The sequence below is a fragment of the Panthera pardus genome, unplaced genomic scaffold, assembly GCF_024362965.1.
Source record: "Panthera pardus isolate Hobbes unplaced genomic scaffold, ASM2436296v1 HiC_scaffold_8, whole genome shotgun sequence".
In the NCBI taxonomy this organism is placed as follows: Eukaryota; Metazoa; Chordata; class Mammalia; order Carnivora; family Felidae; genus Panthera; species Panthera pardus.
Window position 1 is genome coordinate 60,330,837 of NW_026527013.1, and position 17,049 is coordinate 60,347,885.

Here is a 17,049-nt window from a genome sequence, read left to right on the forward strand (position 1 = left end):
ACTGTTGGTGGGAATGCAAATTGGTGCAGCCAGTCTGGAAAACAGTGTGGAGGTTCCTCAAAAAATTAAAAATAGACCTACCCTATGACCCAGCAACAGTACTGCTAGGAATTACCCAAGGGATACAGGAGTACTGATGCATAGGAACACTTGTACCCCAATGTTTATAGCAGCACTCTCAACAATAGCCAAATTATGGAAAGAGCTGAAATGTCCATCAACTGATGAATGGATAAAAAAATTGTGGTTTACATACACAGTGCAGTACTACATGGCAATGAGAAAGAATGAAATATGGCCCTTTGTAGCAATGTGGATGGAACTGGAGAGTGTGATGCTAAGTGAAATAAGCCATACAGAGAAAGACAGATACCATATGGTTTCACTCTTATGTGGATCCTGAGAAACTTAACAGAAACCCATGGGGGAGGGGAAGGGAAAAAAACAACAACAACAAGAGGTTATAGTGGAAGAGAGCCAAAGCATAAGAGACTCTTAAAAACTGAGAACAAACTGAGGGTTGTTGGGGGGTGGGAGGGAGGGGAGGGTGGGTGATGGGTATTGAGAAGGGCACCTTTTGTGATGAGCACTGGGTGTTGTATGGAAACCAATATGACAATAAACTTCATATATTGAAAACAAAACTACATTAGTCTCTTAATGTAGAAAGGAAAAAGTAGAGATGCAAACTAAAGTTACAATGATACCAGCTTTTATACTCATCCATGTATTTCTTTTTACCAGAAATCTTTATTTCTTCATAAGACTTTGAGTTACTTTCCATTGCCTTTTAATTTAAACCTGAACGACTGCCTTCATTGTAGGGCTGGTCTAGAAGTAACAATGTTCTAAGCTTTGGCATATCTGGGAATGTCTTAATTTATCCCTTAGGGAGGGGGGAGAATCCCTCCCTCCGTCCTCCCTCCCTTCCTTCCATCCTTCCTTCCATCCTTCCTTCCATCCTTCCTTCCTTTTCTCCCTCCCTCTCTTTCTCCTGCTCTCCCTCCTTTTCTTCCTTCCTCGCTCCTTCCTTTTCTCCTTCCTTCCTTCCTTCCTTCCTTCCTTCCTTCCTTCCTTCCCTCCCTCCCTCCTTCCCTCCCATCCTTTCTTCCATACCATTCTTCCTTCCAAATCCTTTCTTCTGGTCCCTTCCCTTCCGTTCCCTTCCTCCCTTCCCTTCTTCCCCTTCCTTGCCTTCCTCCTTTCCTTTCCTTTCCTTTCCTTTCCTTTCCTTTCCTTTCCTTTCCTTTCCTTTCCTTTCCTTTCCTTTCCTTTCCTTTCCCTCCTTCCCTTTCCTTCCTTGCCTCCCTTCCTCCCTTTGTCCCTTCCTCCCTTTCCTCCTTCCTTTCCTTCCCTTTCTCTTTTTCTTTCTGAAGTTTTATAAACATATGATGTTATATTTGTTTAAGGTGTGTAATATAATGAATCAACAATCTCTCATTTTTGAAAGACAGTTTTGCCAGAGTAGGATTGTTGGTTGACATATTTTTTCCCCAACATTTTGAATAGATCAACCCACTGTCATTTGGCCGCTGAGGCTGTTGAAGAAGACTGTGCTGATTATCTTATTGAGGTAAATGTCATAAATGCTGTCTTCCTTCAGTAAGGTCATTGACAAGAGTCAGCAGACCTCCAGCTTCCTAAGCCTTTTCTGTGAAGTCCATAGCATGAAGGGCTGGGATCACACCAATATCATAAAAATGCTCCAGGTGACTGACAGTACAGAAACACTCTTCCTCATCTCAGAGTACATTAGTTGGGGTGACATATTTGGTTATTTACTGGGCCATGGCTGCATGACAGAGAAAGAGTCTCAAGACAAATTACAGAGCTAGTATGCACTGTGCAGTACTGCCAGTGTCATCAGCCTTCAGGGACCTGAAGCTGGAGAGCCTACTTTTTGGTGTTAACCTGATCATAAAAATTGTAGACTTTGGCCTCAGCAATGAGTTCACCATCAGCCATAAGCTGAACGTCTACTGTGGCAGCCCCCACCCCCCAACTTATGCTGCCTCAGAACTCTTCTGGCCCCATGCTGAATGTGTGGATCCTGGGAACCAGTCTGTCACCATGGTCACTGGTGCCCCTGCCTTTTGTGGGAGAGGACTTCTGGCAGCTATGGAAGCAGATCCTGAGGAGACAGTACCATATCCAAAATTCTTCCCTCTTGAATGTGAAAACCTCTTGAGAAAACTGATGGTCCTCAACCCCAGTGACAGAAGAATGTTAGAAGATATGAGAGATCCATAATGTGGTGCAGGAGAAGGAACTCAGGCCTTACAGTGAGCCACTCCATGACACCAAGGACCCTCAGGTGACTCAGGTGATGATGAACATGGGCTATGTGTGGGACTAGATCTAGGACCCATCAACAGCCTGGAAGTATGACAGGGGGATGGCCACCTCCTGGATTTTGAGTTCTGAAAAACCCAAGATGGAGGACCATACCATCACAGCAAGGCCCTCCCCTTCTTCTGACTCCAACAGCTGCAATCCTTCCCAAACCCAGGAGGCTCAGCAGGTGTCAGAGGCAGTAGAAAATGCTGCCGGCATGAGCCAGCTATACCTGCCTGGTTGTTCAGTAAAGAAACACAGAGGCCTGAAGGGGACCAGGAGACAGCAGAAGCACATAGTGCCTGCCATTCCCCACCCAGCCTGAAGTGAAGGACCCCCATCTCCAGCACAGCATCTCAGTGTGGCCCTGGAGCATCCTCTGCCTCCAGTTCAGCCCCCAGTGTGGCCCTGGTACCTCCTCCACCCAAGGCACTAGCAGCAGTAATAAAGCGCTGAAGTGTGTTCTCAAAAGGAAACTCCTCCACACCAGGCAGCTTGAGGGTATGACCCCAGCCTCCTCCTTTGGCCAGAGCCAGGGCTGGCATGGAGTGACCATCATGTTCCTCATGTCTTATTCTAAGACACTTGTGTTTTAGGCTGCCAAGCAAGAACCAGAATGGCAAACAAAATAAAGTTAAGTCAGTTTAATCTGTCATGGGGGATGGCCAAGGCAGGGATCAAATACTGGGGAGGTCGAGCCATACTCTATACATTTTAAATGGAAAGAAAAAAAGATGCTGAGCTCCAGGGAGTCTGGCGACATGGTACAGGAGATTGGTCAGAGGCTGGAAGTGGTACAAGAAGACGCTGGGTGTGCAAGGGCACTTAGACCAGAGAACTTGGTTCCATGGACAGAGAGGCTTTCAACCTGCTCTGGAGTTCTCTGCATGGGATTCAAATCAAGAGGGTATCCCACGTCTATGGCCTACAAGAGGAGAGGTCGCTCTAGTTGCAGATTCATCCCTCTGTCCCTGTCATGACTGGGTTTTTCTTGGAACACTAGTCCCCTCCCCTGCTCTTCTCTGTCTTTTCTTCCATGTTTAGAAAAGGAGGGCGGGGAAGTTCTACCAAATCCTGTAATAAAAGCTCCAGAAAGATGTATCACAGATACTGTTTTGCATCCTTGCATTGGGACTGCACATGCCCCACTGGGAGGAGCGTATAGTGATGTAGTACTTGGGAAGTCACCGGAACAATTAAATGGAAAAATGACTTAAGGGAATTATCATGAGAGGATTGCAGGGCAGAAATGCAGAGATTGTGTATTACCTTCCTACACTAACATTGTCCAACATTTTCAGAAGGACCAAGGGGAGCATTTGGGTCCTGTGCCTATGGTAATTGTAACCAAGAGTTCACAACAGGGTAACAAAGTGTCATGAACCAGCCTGTGTGGGAGTCAGAAGTGGTGTGGGTGTGGGCCCCAAAGTGGCTTAGGGGTCACTGAAGCTTGCAACTGAGTTTCTTGACTGTAATGCAGTAGTTGGATCTCTCCACTGTGATGGTTCTTCCTTTTTATAACAGTTGCATGGAGCAGTCCTTCTAAGAGGCCTGAGGTATTGTTTATCCAATTCAAAGTTCAAAGGGGAACTCCATGAGGATCCAGACATTCTGGGGGATTTATGGCAAGAGACAGCAGCCTGGAGGGATGTAGGGGATGCCAAAAAGGTGGCTGTAAAAGCCTGGTTTCCATAAAACAGATATTTACATTTTTTGGCAGTGAATTTGTGGTTTCAGATAGCTATCAGGGAGCTACCCTGTGGGCTTCTAAGAAACATGAAGAATCTCCAAGAGGTCCCCTGACTGCTTTGGTGACACCCAGCTGCACTGTGTGCACAGTCTTTCAACATGCTGTGACCCTGCCCAGGGATGGTCCTTGCATCTGACCAGAGAAGATGCTCCATCCCCCCTTACAGCAGGGCCAGGGGAAGCAAGAAAAAGTACTAGGGACAGGGTGGGGGTCTTGTGGCTCCCCCCACCGAGTTTTGGTTTTCTTTATGATGGACAATTCAATGTGTGGTCAACCAGCTTTGCTCTCCTTAGAATCCATCCATGGCTCTTCTCCCCTTCAGGGCAAGTCCCAGTCATTTAGTGGGCTTTTAGGACTCTCCTACCTGTCCCCATGAAGACCTTTTCACCATCACCCTGCACTTGCACACACTGAATCATTCACTTTCCCACAGATACATTGCCTATGTGGCTTCCTCTCTGAGAAGCCCATATGCTGGATATTCAGCCAAATGACATTGCCCGCCCCCTCCCCCCCCCCCCGCCAAGATGAACCACACATAGATCCCACCTGAAGAATTCATGGTCCAGTTGGGAAGACAAGGCAGGAACATAACTACAGTACATTCACCTGTTCATAGGTGCAAGGGGAGGGATATTCAAAGCACAGCACATGTTCATCTGCTGCTGGAGGTATCAGGGTGGCTTCCTGAAGGAGGTGGTGTCTAGTAGGCCCCAGGTGTATGGGTTTGACACAAGAAGTGGAGAAGGGGCATTCTAGACAGAAGGAAGCTGGAGTGTTCGGTTAATCGGATTAGAGATAGTGAGAGTAGGGAGGGAGGGATTGGACTAGCACCATTTGTGTACAGGACCACCCCACTGGTGCATTTTGCTATGTGTCTCTAAAAATGAACATCCCACAGCTCAGGGCCTGGAAAGCAATCAGCTCTGATGGTGAAGCGCTCTGCTAATAAAACTTTCTCCTTCTGTGAGCTGTGGGCCTGGCTGCTGGGCCAGTGGCTTCCGCTGATCTCCCTCATTAGTCAAAGCTCAGTTTCACGGGAAAGGGTTTGGGTTTTGTTCTGAAGAGCAGGGGATCCACTCCTGCCAGGGATCCGGCAGGGATTGATATAGTTGACTTCCATTGGGCATGACACATCTAGCTGCTGTGGGCTCTAGGTGGGAGAGTGGGAGCCAGAGCCCCTCCCTAGGAGAAGTAGGTCACTGTGGTCATCCAAAAAAAGGAGACCTAGCGTACTGGGAATCTGGGGGTTAGGGAGGGCAAGGCACAAAGGAATGGAGAAGTGGAGGGGATAGGAGAGAAGGGGACTAGAGGGGGAAGGAGGGGGTGGCCTGGAGGTCTTAGAAGGTAGTTTCTGCAAAACTGGCCTAGGAAATGACTGTCCAGTGACAGAGGAAGAAAACAATCAAGAACGATTTTTAGATTATTGACTCAAACTGCGAAGACAGTGGTAGTTTTTACTGAGAGTGAAGATGGGTCAGAAATAAGATTTGTTGAACAAGACTGAGAGTCCCCTTTGGGACCTAGGAAGTTTAGCAGACCTCATTAGAAAGCACATTTCTAAGCTCATTGTATCTCCCCACAGTGCCAAAGCTTCTTCAGAAACATGATTTTTAAGCAGTATGGTAATTATTATATAGTACAATACATACCTGATCGTCGTATTGATAAGGCATTTAAATTGCTTCTAATTTTTGACCATTATACTCAACACCACAGTGAACATTTTGTACATTAATCTTTGTCAGCATCTTTGATTATTTTATAATTGTGTATTTTATTTTTTTATTGAAGTATAGTTAACATACAATATTATATGAGTTTCAAATGTACAAAATGTAGTTTAACATTTATATACATGCAAAATTAACACCATGGTAACACTACCTACCCTCTGTCACCATACAGAGTTGTTACACATTATAAACTATATTCCCCATTATGTATGCTGCATCCCCACGTCTTATTTATTTTATAACTGGGAGTTTGTACCTTTGTACCTGGAAGATTACCCTTTCCCCATTTCGTCTAACACCATCCTCTCCCCTCTGTCAACTACCAGATTATTCTCTGTGTCTATGAATCAGATTCTATTTGTTTCATTTTTTAGGAATTCCACATATAAGTGAAATCATATGGTATGTCTTTCACTGACTTATTCCACTTGGCATAATGTCCTCCAGATCCACCCATTTGTCACAAATGGGAAGATTTCATTCTTTTTTAATGTAATACTTCATTGTGTATCTGTATATTACATTCTTCTTTATCCATTCATCTATTGATGGACAGTTGGGTTGCTTTCATATCTTGGCTATTGTCAATAATGCTGCAATAAACATTGGGAGACATAGATCTCTTGGAAGTAGTATTTTTGTTTTCTTAAAATAAATACCAAAGACTGTAATTGATGGACTGGTAGTTCTATTTTTAATTTTTTTGAGGAACCATCACACTGTTTTCCACAGTGGCTGCACCAATTTACATTCCCACCAACAGCGCATGAGCATTCCCTTTTCTCCATATCCTCGCCAATACTTGCTATTTCTTATCTTTTTTGATAATAGCCATTCTGACAGGTATGAGGTGATATTTCATTGTGCTTTTGATTTGCATTTCTCTGATGATTAGTGATATTGACCATCTTTTCATGAGGCTGTTGATCATGAGTATGTCTTCTTTGGAAAAATATCTATGCTGGTGCTGTGCTCATTTTTAAATTGGATTGTTTACTTTTTTTAATGTTTATTTATGTTTGACAGAGAGAGACAGAGCATGAGTGGGGGAGGGGCAGAGAGAAAGGGAGACACAGAATCTGAAACAGGCTCCAGGATCTGAGCTGTCGGCACAGAGCCCGACACGGGGCTCGAACTCACAGACCGTGAGATCATGACCTGACCGAAGTCCGATGCTCAACCTACTGAGCCACTCAGGCGCCCCTGGATTGTTTACTTTTTATTGAGTTGTGTGAGTTCTTTATCTATTTTGGATGTTAACTCCCGTATTTGCAACATTTGCAAATATCTTCTTCCATTCAGTGTATTGCCTTTTCATTTCATTATTGGTTTCCTTTGCTGTGCAAAAGCTTTTTAGTTTGATGTCATCAAAGTTGTTCATTTTTGCTTCTGTTTCCCTTGTGTGAGAAGGCAGATCCAAAATACATACATACATACATACATACATACATACTGTTCAGAATGATGTTCAAAAGCTTACTGCTTATGTTTTTTCTAGGAGATTTGTGGTTTCTTGACTTACATGTAAGTCTTTTTTTTAATGGAGAAATTTTTATTTATTTTTATTTTTAAGTATAATTTATTGTCAAATTGGTTTCTATACAACACCCACTGCTCATCCCAACAAGTGCCCTCCTCCCTGCCCATCACCAACTTTCCCCTCTCCCACACCCCCCATCTACCCTTAGTTTGTTCTCAGTCCTTAAGAGTCTTTTATGGTTTGCTTCCCTCCCAATCTGTAACTTTTTTTTCCCTCTTCCCCTCCCCCATGGTCTTCTGTTAAGTTTCTCAAGATCCACATATAAGTGAAAACGTATGGTATCTCTCTTTCTCTGCCTGGCTTATTTCACCCTGGAGGGCATAATACTCTCCAGTTCCATCCACATTGCTTCAAATGACCAGATTTCATTCTTTCTCATTGCCAAGTAGTATTCCATTCTATATATAAACCACATCTTCTTTATCCATTGATCCATCGATGGACATTTGGGCTCTTTCCATACTTTGGCTATTGTTGATACTGCTGATGTAAACATTGTGGTACATGTGCCCCTATGCATCAGTACTCCTGTATCCTTTGGGTAGATTCCTAGCAGTGCTATTTCCGAGTCATAGGGTAGTTCTATTTTTAATTTTTTAAGGGGCCTCCACATAGTTTTCCAGAGTGGCTGCACCAGTTTGCAGTCCCACTAGCAATGCAAGAGGGTTCCTGTTTCTCCACATCCTCTCCAGCATCTATAGTCTCCTGATTTGTTCATTTTAGCTACTCTGACTGGTGTCAGGTGATATCTCATTGTAGTTTTCATTTGTATTTCCCTGATGATGAGTGACTTTGAGCATCTTTTCATGTGTCTGTTGGCCATCTGGATATCTTCTTTGGAAAAGTGTCTATTCATGTCTTCTGCCCATTTATTCACTGGATTATTTGTTTTTTGGGTGTGGAATTTGATGAGTTCTTTATAGATGTTAGATACTAGCCCTTTATTCGATGTATCATTTGCAAATATCTTTTCCCCTTCCGTCAGTTGCCTTTTAGTTTTGTTGATTCCTTTGTAGTGAAGAAGCTTTTTATCTTGATGAGGTCCCAATAGTTCATTTTTGTTTTTAATTCCCTTGCCTTTGGAGATGTGTCAAGTAAGAAATTGCTGCAGCTGAGGTAAAAGAGGTTTTTCCCTGCTTTCTCCTCTAGGGTTTTGATGGTTTCCTGTCTCACATTCATATCCTTCATCCATTTTGAGTTTATTTGTATGTATGGTGTAAGAAAGTGGTCTAGTTTCATTCTTCTGCATGTTGCTGTCCAGTTCTCCCAGCACCATTTGTAAAAGAGACTGTGTTTTTTCCATTGGGTACTCTTTTCTGCTTTGTCAAAGATTAGTTGTCCATACATTTGTGGGTCCAATTCTAGGGTCTCTATTCCATTGCTCTATGTGTTTTTGTGCAAATACCATACTGTCTTGATGATTACAGCTTTGTAGTAGAGACCAAAGTCTGGGATTGTGATGCCTGTCATTTTGGTTTTCTTCTTCAATATTACTTTGGCTATCCGGGGTCTTTTGTGGTTCCATACAAATTTTAAGAATGTTTGTTCTAGCTTTGAGAAGAATGCTGGTGCAATTTTGATTGGTATTGCTGTGAATGTATAGATTGCTTTGGGTATTATTGACATTTTAACAATATTTATTCTTCCAATCCCTGAGCATGCAATGTTTTTCCATTTCATTGTATCTTCTTCAATTTCCTTCATAAGCTTTCTATAGTTTTCAGCATACAGATCTTTTACATCTTTGGTTAGGTTTATTCCTAGGTATTTTATGGTTCTTGGTGCAATTGTGAATGGGATGTTTCTTTATTTCTCTTTCTGTTGCTTCATTATTGGTATATAAAAATTCAACCAATTTGTGTACATTAATTTTGTACCCTGCGACTTTGCTGAACTCACGTATCAGTTCTTGCAGACTTTTGGTGGAGTCTGTCGGGTTTTCCATGTAGAGTATCATTTCATCTGCGAAAAGTGAAAATTTGACTTCATCTTTGCCAATTTTGATGTCTTTTATTTCATTTTGTTGTCTGGATTGCTGATGCTAGGACTTCCAATACTATGTTAAACAATAGAGGTGAGAGTGGACATCCCAGTCATGTTCCTGATCTCAGGCGGAAATCTCTCAGTTTTTCCCCATTGAGGTTGACATTAGCTGTGGGCTTTTCAGAAATGGCTTCTGTGATGTTTAAGTATGTTCCTTCTATCCCGACTTTCTTGAGGGCTTTCATCAAGAAAGGATGCTGTATTTTGTCAAATGCTTTTTCTGCATCTATTGACAGGACCATATGGTTCTTATCTTATCATTTGGTACTTTTCTATTATTCTCCCACTCTCTGGCCCAGTCACCTTTGCCAGCCAAAGAGCTTCAGAGTTCATAATGGGGTTACACTAGCAATTTGCTAGCAAATCTAATGAAAAGCATCCACTGGCCTATGATTTTCAACTGGTTCTTGAATTATGAATTAATGCAATTTATCTCATAGACAATCTCTTATAAAACATGATCTCGGGATATGGGGTGGTTGGGTGGTGGGAGGGAACGTTTTTTAAAGGGATGTGGCAGACATGTCCATGTGGCTCCCGGTGGCATTATCCACTACTGCAAGTAACCAGACACCTGACTTTGAACTGCGCATATGGCTGCTCAGGCTACAGAGTTCCTAGCATCCTCTGTGGCTGGGCTGGTTGTGTGACCAGGATGTCCCCCCTGGATGGGAAGCAAAGTGATTTGTACTTCTGGGATGTCTCCTAGCAGAGAGAATCAGGCACTTTCTGCTTCTCTCCCTGTCCTGCTTCTGGGATGTGAGCTCCATCCTGGCCTGTGTGGACAAGGGCAACTCCTCTGGGATGACAAGGCTTCAGGGAGAGGGGCTTCCTGGAGCAGCCCTACCAGGCCAGCCCTGGACTGTCTGCCTCTAGACCAAGCAGGAGAGAGATGCAAACTCATGCAAGGGACCTCTTTGACAGCAGCTGAACCTTATTCTAACCAGGACAGCAGTCTTGGGGAAGAGTTTTCTGTGTGGTTCCTTTGGGCCAGGCTGCTCCTAGAACCACAGCCCTCTGAAATTCTCAGCCCTTCCTTCCATAGGGTCAACAGTCAAGTTCAGCTCCCACCACCCCCTCTCAAGGTACTTCTCTGGAAATTCTCTGGAAGATTGGTGTTCCCAAATAAACAAGCCTGGAGCTAATATCTTCCAGGGGGCTTCATCTTGTACTTTCTTCTATCACTTGTGCATTCCCAGTCTCTTCCTCAGATGCCTGGTCTCATCCATATAATTTCCTATATGCCCTCCATTCTTATGAAGTCTGAAACTTTATGGGGGAAAGGAACTCTAATATATTTTAATGTATTAAACTTGAGAATATTATGAAAAGATGCATAGTTTACTCATTTGTCCACTCTTCAAAATGCCTAGGAGGTCTCTTGACATTCACTATTTTAAAATATTGTGTATTCATAAGTGTGTTATAGTACGGTAAACATATCAGGAGATGGCCTTTTATTGAAAAGACAGTTTTTACTCAGAGCTCCCAGAGGAGGGGCAAATCACACCATACAGGGCCACATGTGCCATGGTGGTCAGGAGGCAGAGGGAGTAGGTGGGAAAATGTAAGAAAGTTCCTTATTCCAGTTTTCTTAGAAAGGAACAAGTAGGAAAGTTAAGCAGGCTTAGGACTGGCTGGCTTGAATACTTTCAGGACTCTGGAACATAGAGGTTGTCCCTAGTTTTCTGGTACATGGCCCTGGCATTATTAGGGCAGGTGGATAGTGGCCCCAAGTGTGAGAGTCTGATAGATGAAGTGGTTGGAGTTGTGGACACAGGATGGATTGGTTGCTGTTTGAAAAGGATACCCCTTGGAGAATGATTCCTCTAAGTTGAAATGGTGAGCAAGTGGCACAAAAACAGACACATAGACCAATGGAATAGAATAGAAACCCCAGAACTAGACCCACAAATGTATGGACAACTCATCTTTGACAAAGCAGGAAAGAACATCCAGTGGAAAAAAGACAGTCTCTTTAACAAATGGTGCTGGGAGAACTGGACAGCAACATGCAGAAGATTGAAACTAGACCACTTTTTCACACCATTCACAAAAATAAACTCAAAATGGATAAAGGACCTGATTGTGAGACAGGAAACCATCAAAACCCTAGAGGAGAAAGCAGGAAAAGACCTCTCTGACCTCAGCCATAGCAATCTCTTACTCAACACATCCCCCAAGGCAAGGGAATTAAAAGCAAAAATGAATTACTGGGACCTTATGAAGATAAAAAGCTTCTGCACAGCAAAGGAAACAACCAACAAAAAGGAAACAACCAACAACTAAAAGGCAACCAATGGAATGGGAAAAGATATTTGCAAATGACATATCGGACAAAGGGCTAGTATCCAAAATCTATAAAGAGCTCACCAAACTCCACACCCAAAAAACAAATAACCCAGTGAAGAAATGGGCAGAAAACATGAATAGACACTTCTCTAAAGAAGACATCCGGATGGCCAACAGGCACATGAAAAGATGCTCAACGTCGCTCCTCATCAGGGAAATACAAATCAAAACCACACTCAGATATCACCTCACGCCAGTCAGAGTGGCCAAAATGAACAAATCAGGAGACTATAGATGCTGGCGAGGATGTGGAGAAATGGGAACCCTCTTGCACTGTTGGTGGGAATGCAAATTGGTGCAGCCACTCTGGAAAACAGTGTAGAGGTTCCTCAGAAAATTAAAAATAGACCTACCCTATGACCCAGCAATAGCACTGCTAGGAATTACCCAAGGGATACAGGAGTACTGGTGCATAGGGGCACTTGTACCCCAATGTTTATAGCAGCACTCTCAACAATAGCCAAATTATGGAAAGAGCTGAAATGTCCATCAACTGATGAATGGATAAAGAAATTGTGGTTTACATACACAGTGCAGTACTACATGGCAATGAGAAAGAATGAAATATGGCCCTTTGTAGCAATGTGGATGGAACTGGAGAGTGTGATGCTAAGTGAAATAAGCCATACAGAGAAAGACAGATACCATATGGTTTCACTCTTATGTGGATCTTGAGAAACTTAACAGAAACCCATGGGGGAGGGGAAGGAAAAAAAAAAAAGAGGTTATAGTGGAAGAGAGCCAAAGCGTAAGAGACTCTTAAAAACTGAGAACAAACTGAGGGTTGATGGAGGGTGGGAGGGAGGGGAGGGTGGGTGATGGGTATTGAGGAGGGCACCTTTTGGGATGAGCACTGGGTGTTGTATGGAAACCAATTTGACAATAAATTTCATATATTTCATATATTAAAAAAATTTAAAAAAATAAAGTCTATTTTGTCTGAAAAAAAAAGAAAAAAGAAATGGTGAGCAGGAAGGCTGGAGGCCTAGATGAAGTGACTCAGACATACCAATGGGTTGTTACAACAAGGCGTGTCCAGTGTACACATGTAGGCAGATGCACATGCTAAAACACCACATTTAGCAAGCTAGAAACGTGGTCCATACAAGAGATACATATCAGCTCACATGTCACTTCCTAAGAGAAGGCTTCCCTGCCTACACAATCTATAGTGACAGCCTCCCCCACCCCAAGTCTCCCTAGCTATTACTCACTTCATACCTTCAGGGCATTCAGAGCCCCACCCCTGCTCAGCATAAGCTGCCCCACCTGGAGGAAAAGTCCTCACAGCGGGCACGATGTCCTGTGCAATCTCTTCAACATGACTGTCCCCTGCCCCTGCTGTTCATAGCCCCCTCCTGTCCACTCCAGCCCACTTATAAGCTTCCTGAGTCCCCATCTTTCCTCTGTAGCACATACCCCTTCTAACATGCTGTGTTCACTGTCTCCCCTCCAAAGCATCAGTGCCACATTCTTTCCCTAAGTGAGTGAGGCAGGCATTACACCATAGGCCTCACCAGCATTCTGTCTGTGCTATGATCTGAATGTTTATTCCCTGTCCCCTCCCCTGCTCCAAATTCATATGTTGAAATCCTAATGCCCAATGTGAAATTGTTAGGAGCTGGGGCCCTTGGAACGTGTTTAGGTAATGAGGCTAGAGTTTCATGAATGAGATTAGTGCTTCTATAAAAAGGCTCCACACTGACACCTAGTCCCTTCCACCATGCAAAGACATAGCAAGAAGCCACCAGATATGAACCAGGAAAAGGTCCCTTACCCAACCATGCTGGTACCATGATCTTGACTTTCAGCCTCCAAATAGGTTTGCTTTTTATAAGTTATCCAGTCTGCTATATTTTGTTATAGCAACCTGAATGGACTAACACACCCAGTGTGCACTGTGTTTCAGCCCTCAGCATGGGTGAGCTTCCCTGCTTCATTCTCTGCTAGATGGATAGCCATTCATTCATTCATTCATTTGTTCATCCATTTGTCATGTTTTTGTTCCAGCTCAGTGGCTGCCCCTGGCTCATCTTGTAGACCCAACTCAGATGGCACTTCCTTCATGAAGACCATCTTGGGCCTCACTCTCTCCTGCAGGCCTCTATGGTCTCACTTGGGTCCCTTAGTCTGTTTAGTGTCAGTCTCAGTCAATTGATAGTGATGCTATCAGTTAGGAGTGCCTGAGGCCCTCACCTGGGCATGTACTACTTGTGATGAGTACCCACAGGCATTTCCCCATCCAGAGCCACTGTTGAGGCTGGACTGGCCCTTGTGGTTCTTATTATGATTGCAAGATGCACCACAGCAACAACCACCAAAGAACTTTGAAAAAAAATACTCACAGGTCCTGGAGGGTACACAGCACACCCAAGGGCCACACGTTAGGGTCTCAGGTAGGGAGAGAAAAGCAGACTTGGGAGTGTGCCTTTATTGAAGTCTCAGGAGGTGTGTCAAGGGTTTCAAGGTTCACTCTTTATTGGAAAATTATAGGGATTAAAGTATAAGAAGGGAGTCACTCAAGTGGTCAGTTATCCAGGGCTTAATAAAAGGGGAATTTCATAGTTGCTGTGACCTGGTTTCTCATCTAGCTGTTTCCCCAGTAGCTGTGTCAAACAGCTGGCAATGGGTTTATTCACAATGGATATCTTTGAAATGGCTACCTTGGCAATCAAAAGCTGCATGTCAGGCAGGTTGTGTAGGTGCCAGTGCTGTGTTTACACTCTGATGATGTCTCCGGCCTGTGAGCTCTATGAGAACTCTGGGCCAGATGTGGAAAGGGGCTCAGAAAAATGTGATTATGGATAAAACACTGAATAGATGAAATTTTTAAACAGAGGCTCTATGTGGGTCAAGTTCACCAAAGGTGAGATTCTTCTCCCTTCTCCCTCCCTCCTGGACCAAGCCTCAATCACTAACAGGAGTCTGAGAGACCTCCTGCCATCTTCACCTCATCCAAACCATTAGCATTCTACATGATTTTTATGTGAAATTTTAATTTTGTTAGCCTTTTACATGACTCTACGTCTGAATAATAAACTTAATCTTCACTCCAGAGGCAGAGATCCCTCTGTTCTATCTCAGACTGGACAGGACAATAGGAAAGTGCAGGATGTTTAGAAGGAGATGGAAGTACAGGGCTTCCAGGCAGTAGGAAGGAAGTGAGGAAACAGACCAATCCAGGCAAGAGCCAACCCCCACCCCACCATGACCCATTTACTCTTCTACAACCTGTTTCTGTGGTAGATGGTCTGTTCTTTAGACACAGCTTTAGGGGTCACCACACCTAGGTTTTAATCCTTCTACTGGACTTAGGCAAGTCATTTGGGCCTTTGCAGCCTCAGTTCCTAGCCTAAGTGAATCTGCCAGTGGCCACCTCACAGTGATCCTGCGCCAGATGTGGTATCAGAGGCAGGGCTGGCCAGGCACCTGCACTGGTCACTGCGAAGCTGAAACTGTGGTTCCACCCTGTCCTGTTAGTGTCATCCACAGAGCAGAAGCCAGAAGTATGACCAGTGTTTAAGGAGGGCCTGGGTGGAGCAATGCATGAAGGAGTAAGAGAAGGGCAGGAAGTTCAGGTTTAGCACAGAAAATGAGCCACTTGGCTTTTCTCCCAGACACTTCAGCTACCCAACCCTGAACCTGGGTGAGAGACTGCCTGGGAAAATAGGGTGCTGTAGGCTTATGCCTCCCACCCTTTTCTGCTGCTGCTGTCACCACCTCAAGTGAGGCTCCCTCCAGACACCTCCTGCCTCTTTCCATCCCTACCTCCAACCCCCAAACTTCACCTACCCACTTCAGTCCCTGTAGCCATCTCTGTCCCCCTACCGCTGGGTGGGCAGACAGCATCCCAGCCTTTCCCCTTCGAACCTTACCCAGACCCAGGGCCAACCAGGGGCTCCCTATAACCTCTTCCCCATGGAATCCTGGGAGCCCCAAGCAATTCACTTGGTACCCCAACCATCTAAGCCCTGGGATGAGGCTCCAACTTATGAAGAGACAGCCCTTCTTTTCATGATACTCAGGCTGCTTTACCAAGGGACAGACATCTTCCCCCTAGAGCAAGTAAAAAAAAACCCGTCCAGTCTTGAGGAGACAAGAGTGATCCAGACCTCAGGCCCTACTGTCTCTCTTATTGCTGCTGCTCTCAGGAAACAGTGAGCCACTCTCAGCAAGTCCAGGGTCACTTGACATAAAGACAAAACTCAAAAGCAAAGAGAGAAACACAGAAACACATCCCAGTTGCACTTTGAGGCTGGGCAGGAATCAGAGTGGAACCCTCCTCAAGAGATGGCACTTCTCAGGACCTTCAGGTGACTGCCAGCCCCAGGGCACTGCCTCCTGTCCTGACCCAGGCCACGCATGGCCACCCTCCTTTTCAGGAGCTGCACTCCTCTTCAGAGCCCCCCCTCCCTCTGAAGCTCTCATTTTTGTCTGCTGTTGAAAGGATAGCTTTAACTGGGTCCTGGTTTGGGTGGGTGGGTGGCACATGGGACTCCAAGAAGGGCAGCATGGCCTGGTTGGTTCTTCTGGTTGTGATGATGGTTGTGGTTTGGTTAAGGCAAGTTGGGGTTAGGCAAAAGGGGCAGTTAGGGCCAGGGCTGGGCTGCACTGAGGGCCAGAAGGGGCTCCAATGACCTTGGGCTCCGCAGCCAGATGCCTCTGGCCACACCCTGCTCCTGAATATGCTGGATCTGGGCGGGTCTCAGGAGCAAGGTCAGGGGTGGGCCTGAAGAGTCTCAGATGTGAGAGCAGGATGTTGGAGGCCCCTGGTACTCCCATCGGTAGGAGAGCACTGCCAGGACTGGCTCCCTGCTGGCCTTCTAGTAACCAGAGGGTAGGTGGCATAGTGGATTCCTAAGAAGGGCTGGGCTGCTGTCTTCTGAGTGTGCTGCTGGCTCTGAGTGGGTGGGGCAAGTTGTGGCAGGGCAGGAATGTAGTACTTAATGGCACTGTATTGAGTCTTTTTAAAAAAATTTTTGCTGGGCTGAAGCTCTTATTTCCAGGATCTGTGTGGATAAGCAAGTCAAATTTAAATGCTCTATTTGAGGGGCGCCTGGGTGGCGCAGTCGGTTAAGCGTCCGACTTCAGCCAGGTCACGATCTCGCGGTCCGTGAGTTCGAGCCCCGCGTCAGGCTCTGGGCTGATGGCTCGGAGCCTGGAGCCTGTTTCCGATTCTGTGTCTCCCTCTCTCTCTGCCCCTCCCCCCTTCATGCTCTGTCTCTCTCTGTCCCAAAAATAAATAAAAAACGTTGGAAAAAAAAATTAAAAAAAAAAAAAAAATAAATAAATGC

At 44.9% G+C, this 17,049-nt stretch overlaps 1 protein-coding gene across 11 annotated transcripts in view; it reads left to right on the forward strand.

Moving 5' to 3' along the window:
* LOC109261385 (solute carrier family 41 member 3-like) overlaps positions 1-17,049 on the forward strand; it is a 319,912-nt gene that overhangs the window by 270,534 nt on the left and 32,329 nt on the right. The window contains exon 10 of one of the 11 annotated variants that reach the window (XM_053896889.1): positions 1,510-3,435. The exons of the other annotated variants lie outside the window; for them this stretch is intronic. Coding sequence (XP_053752864.1) covers positions 1,510-1,577 — 68 coding nt within the window. The 3' untranslated portion in view covers positions 1,578-3,435. Of the gene's footprint in view, positions 1-1,509; positions 3,436-17,049 lie in introns of those variants that run through there. 11 annotated transcript variants of the gene reach the window in all.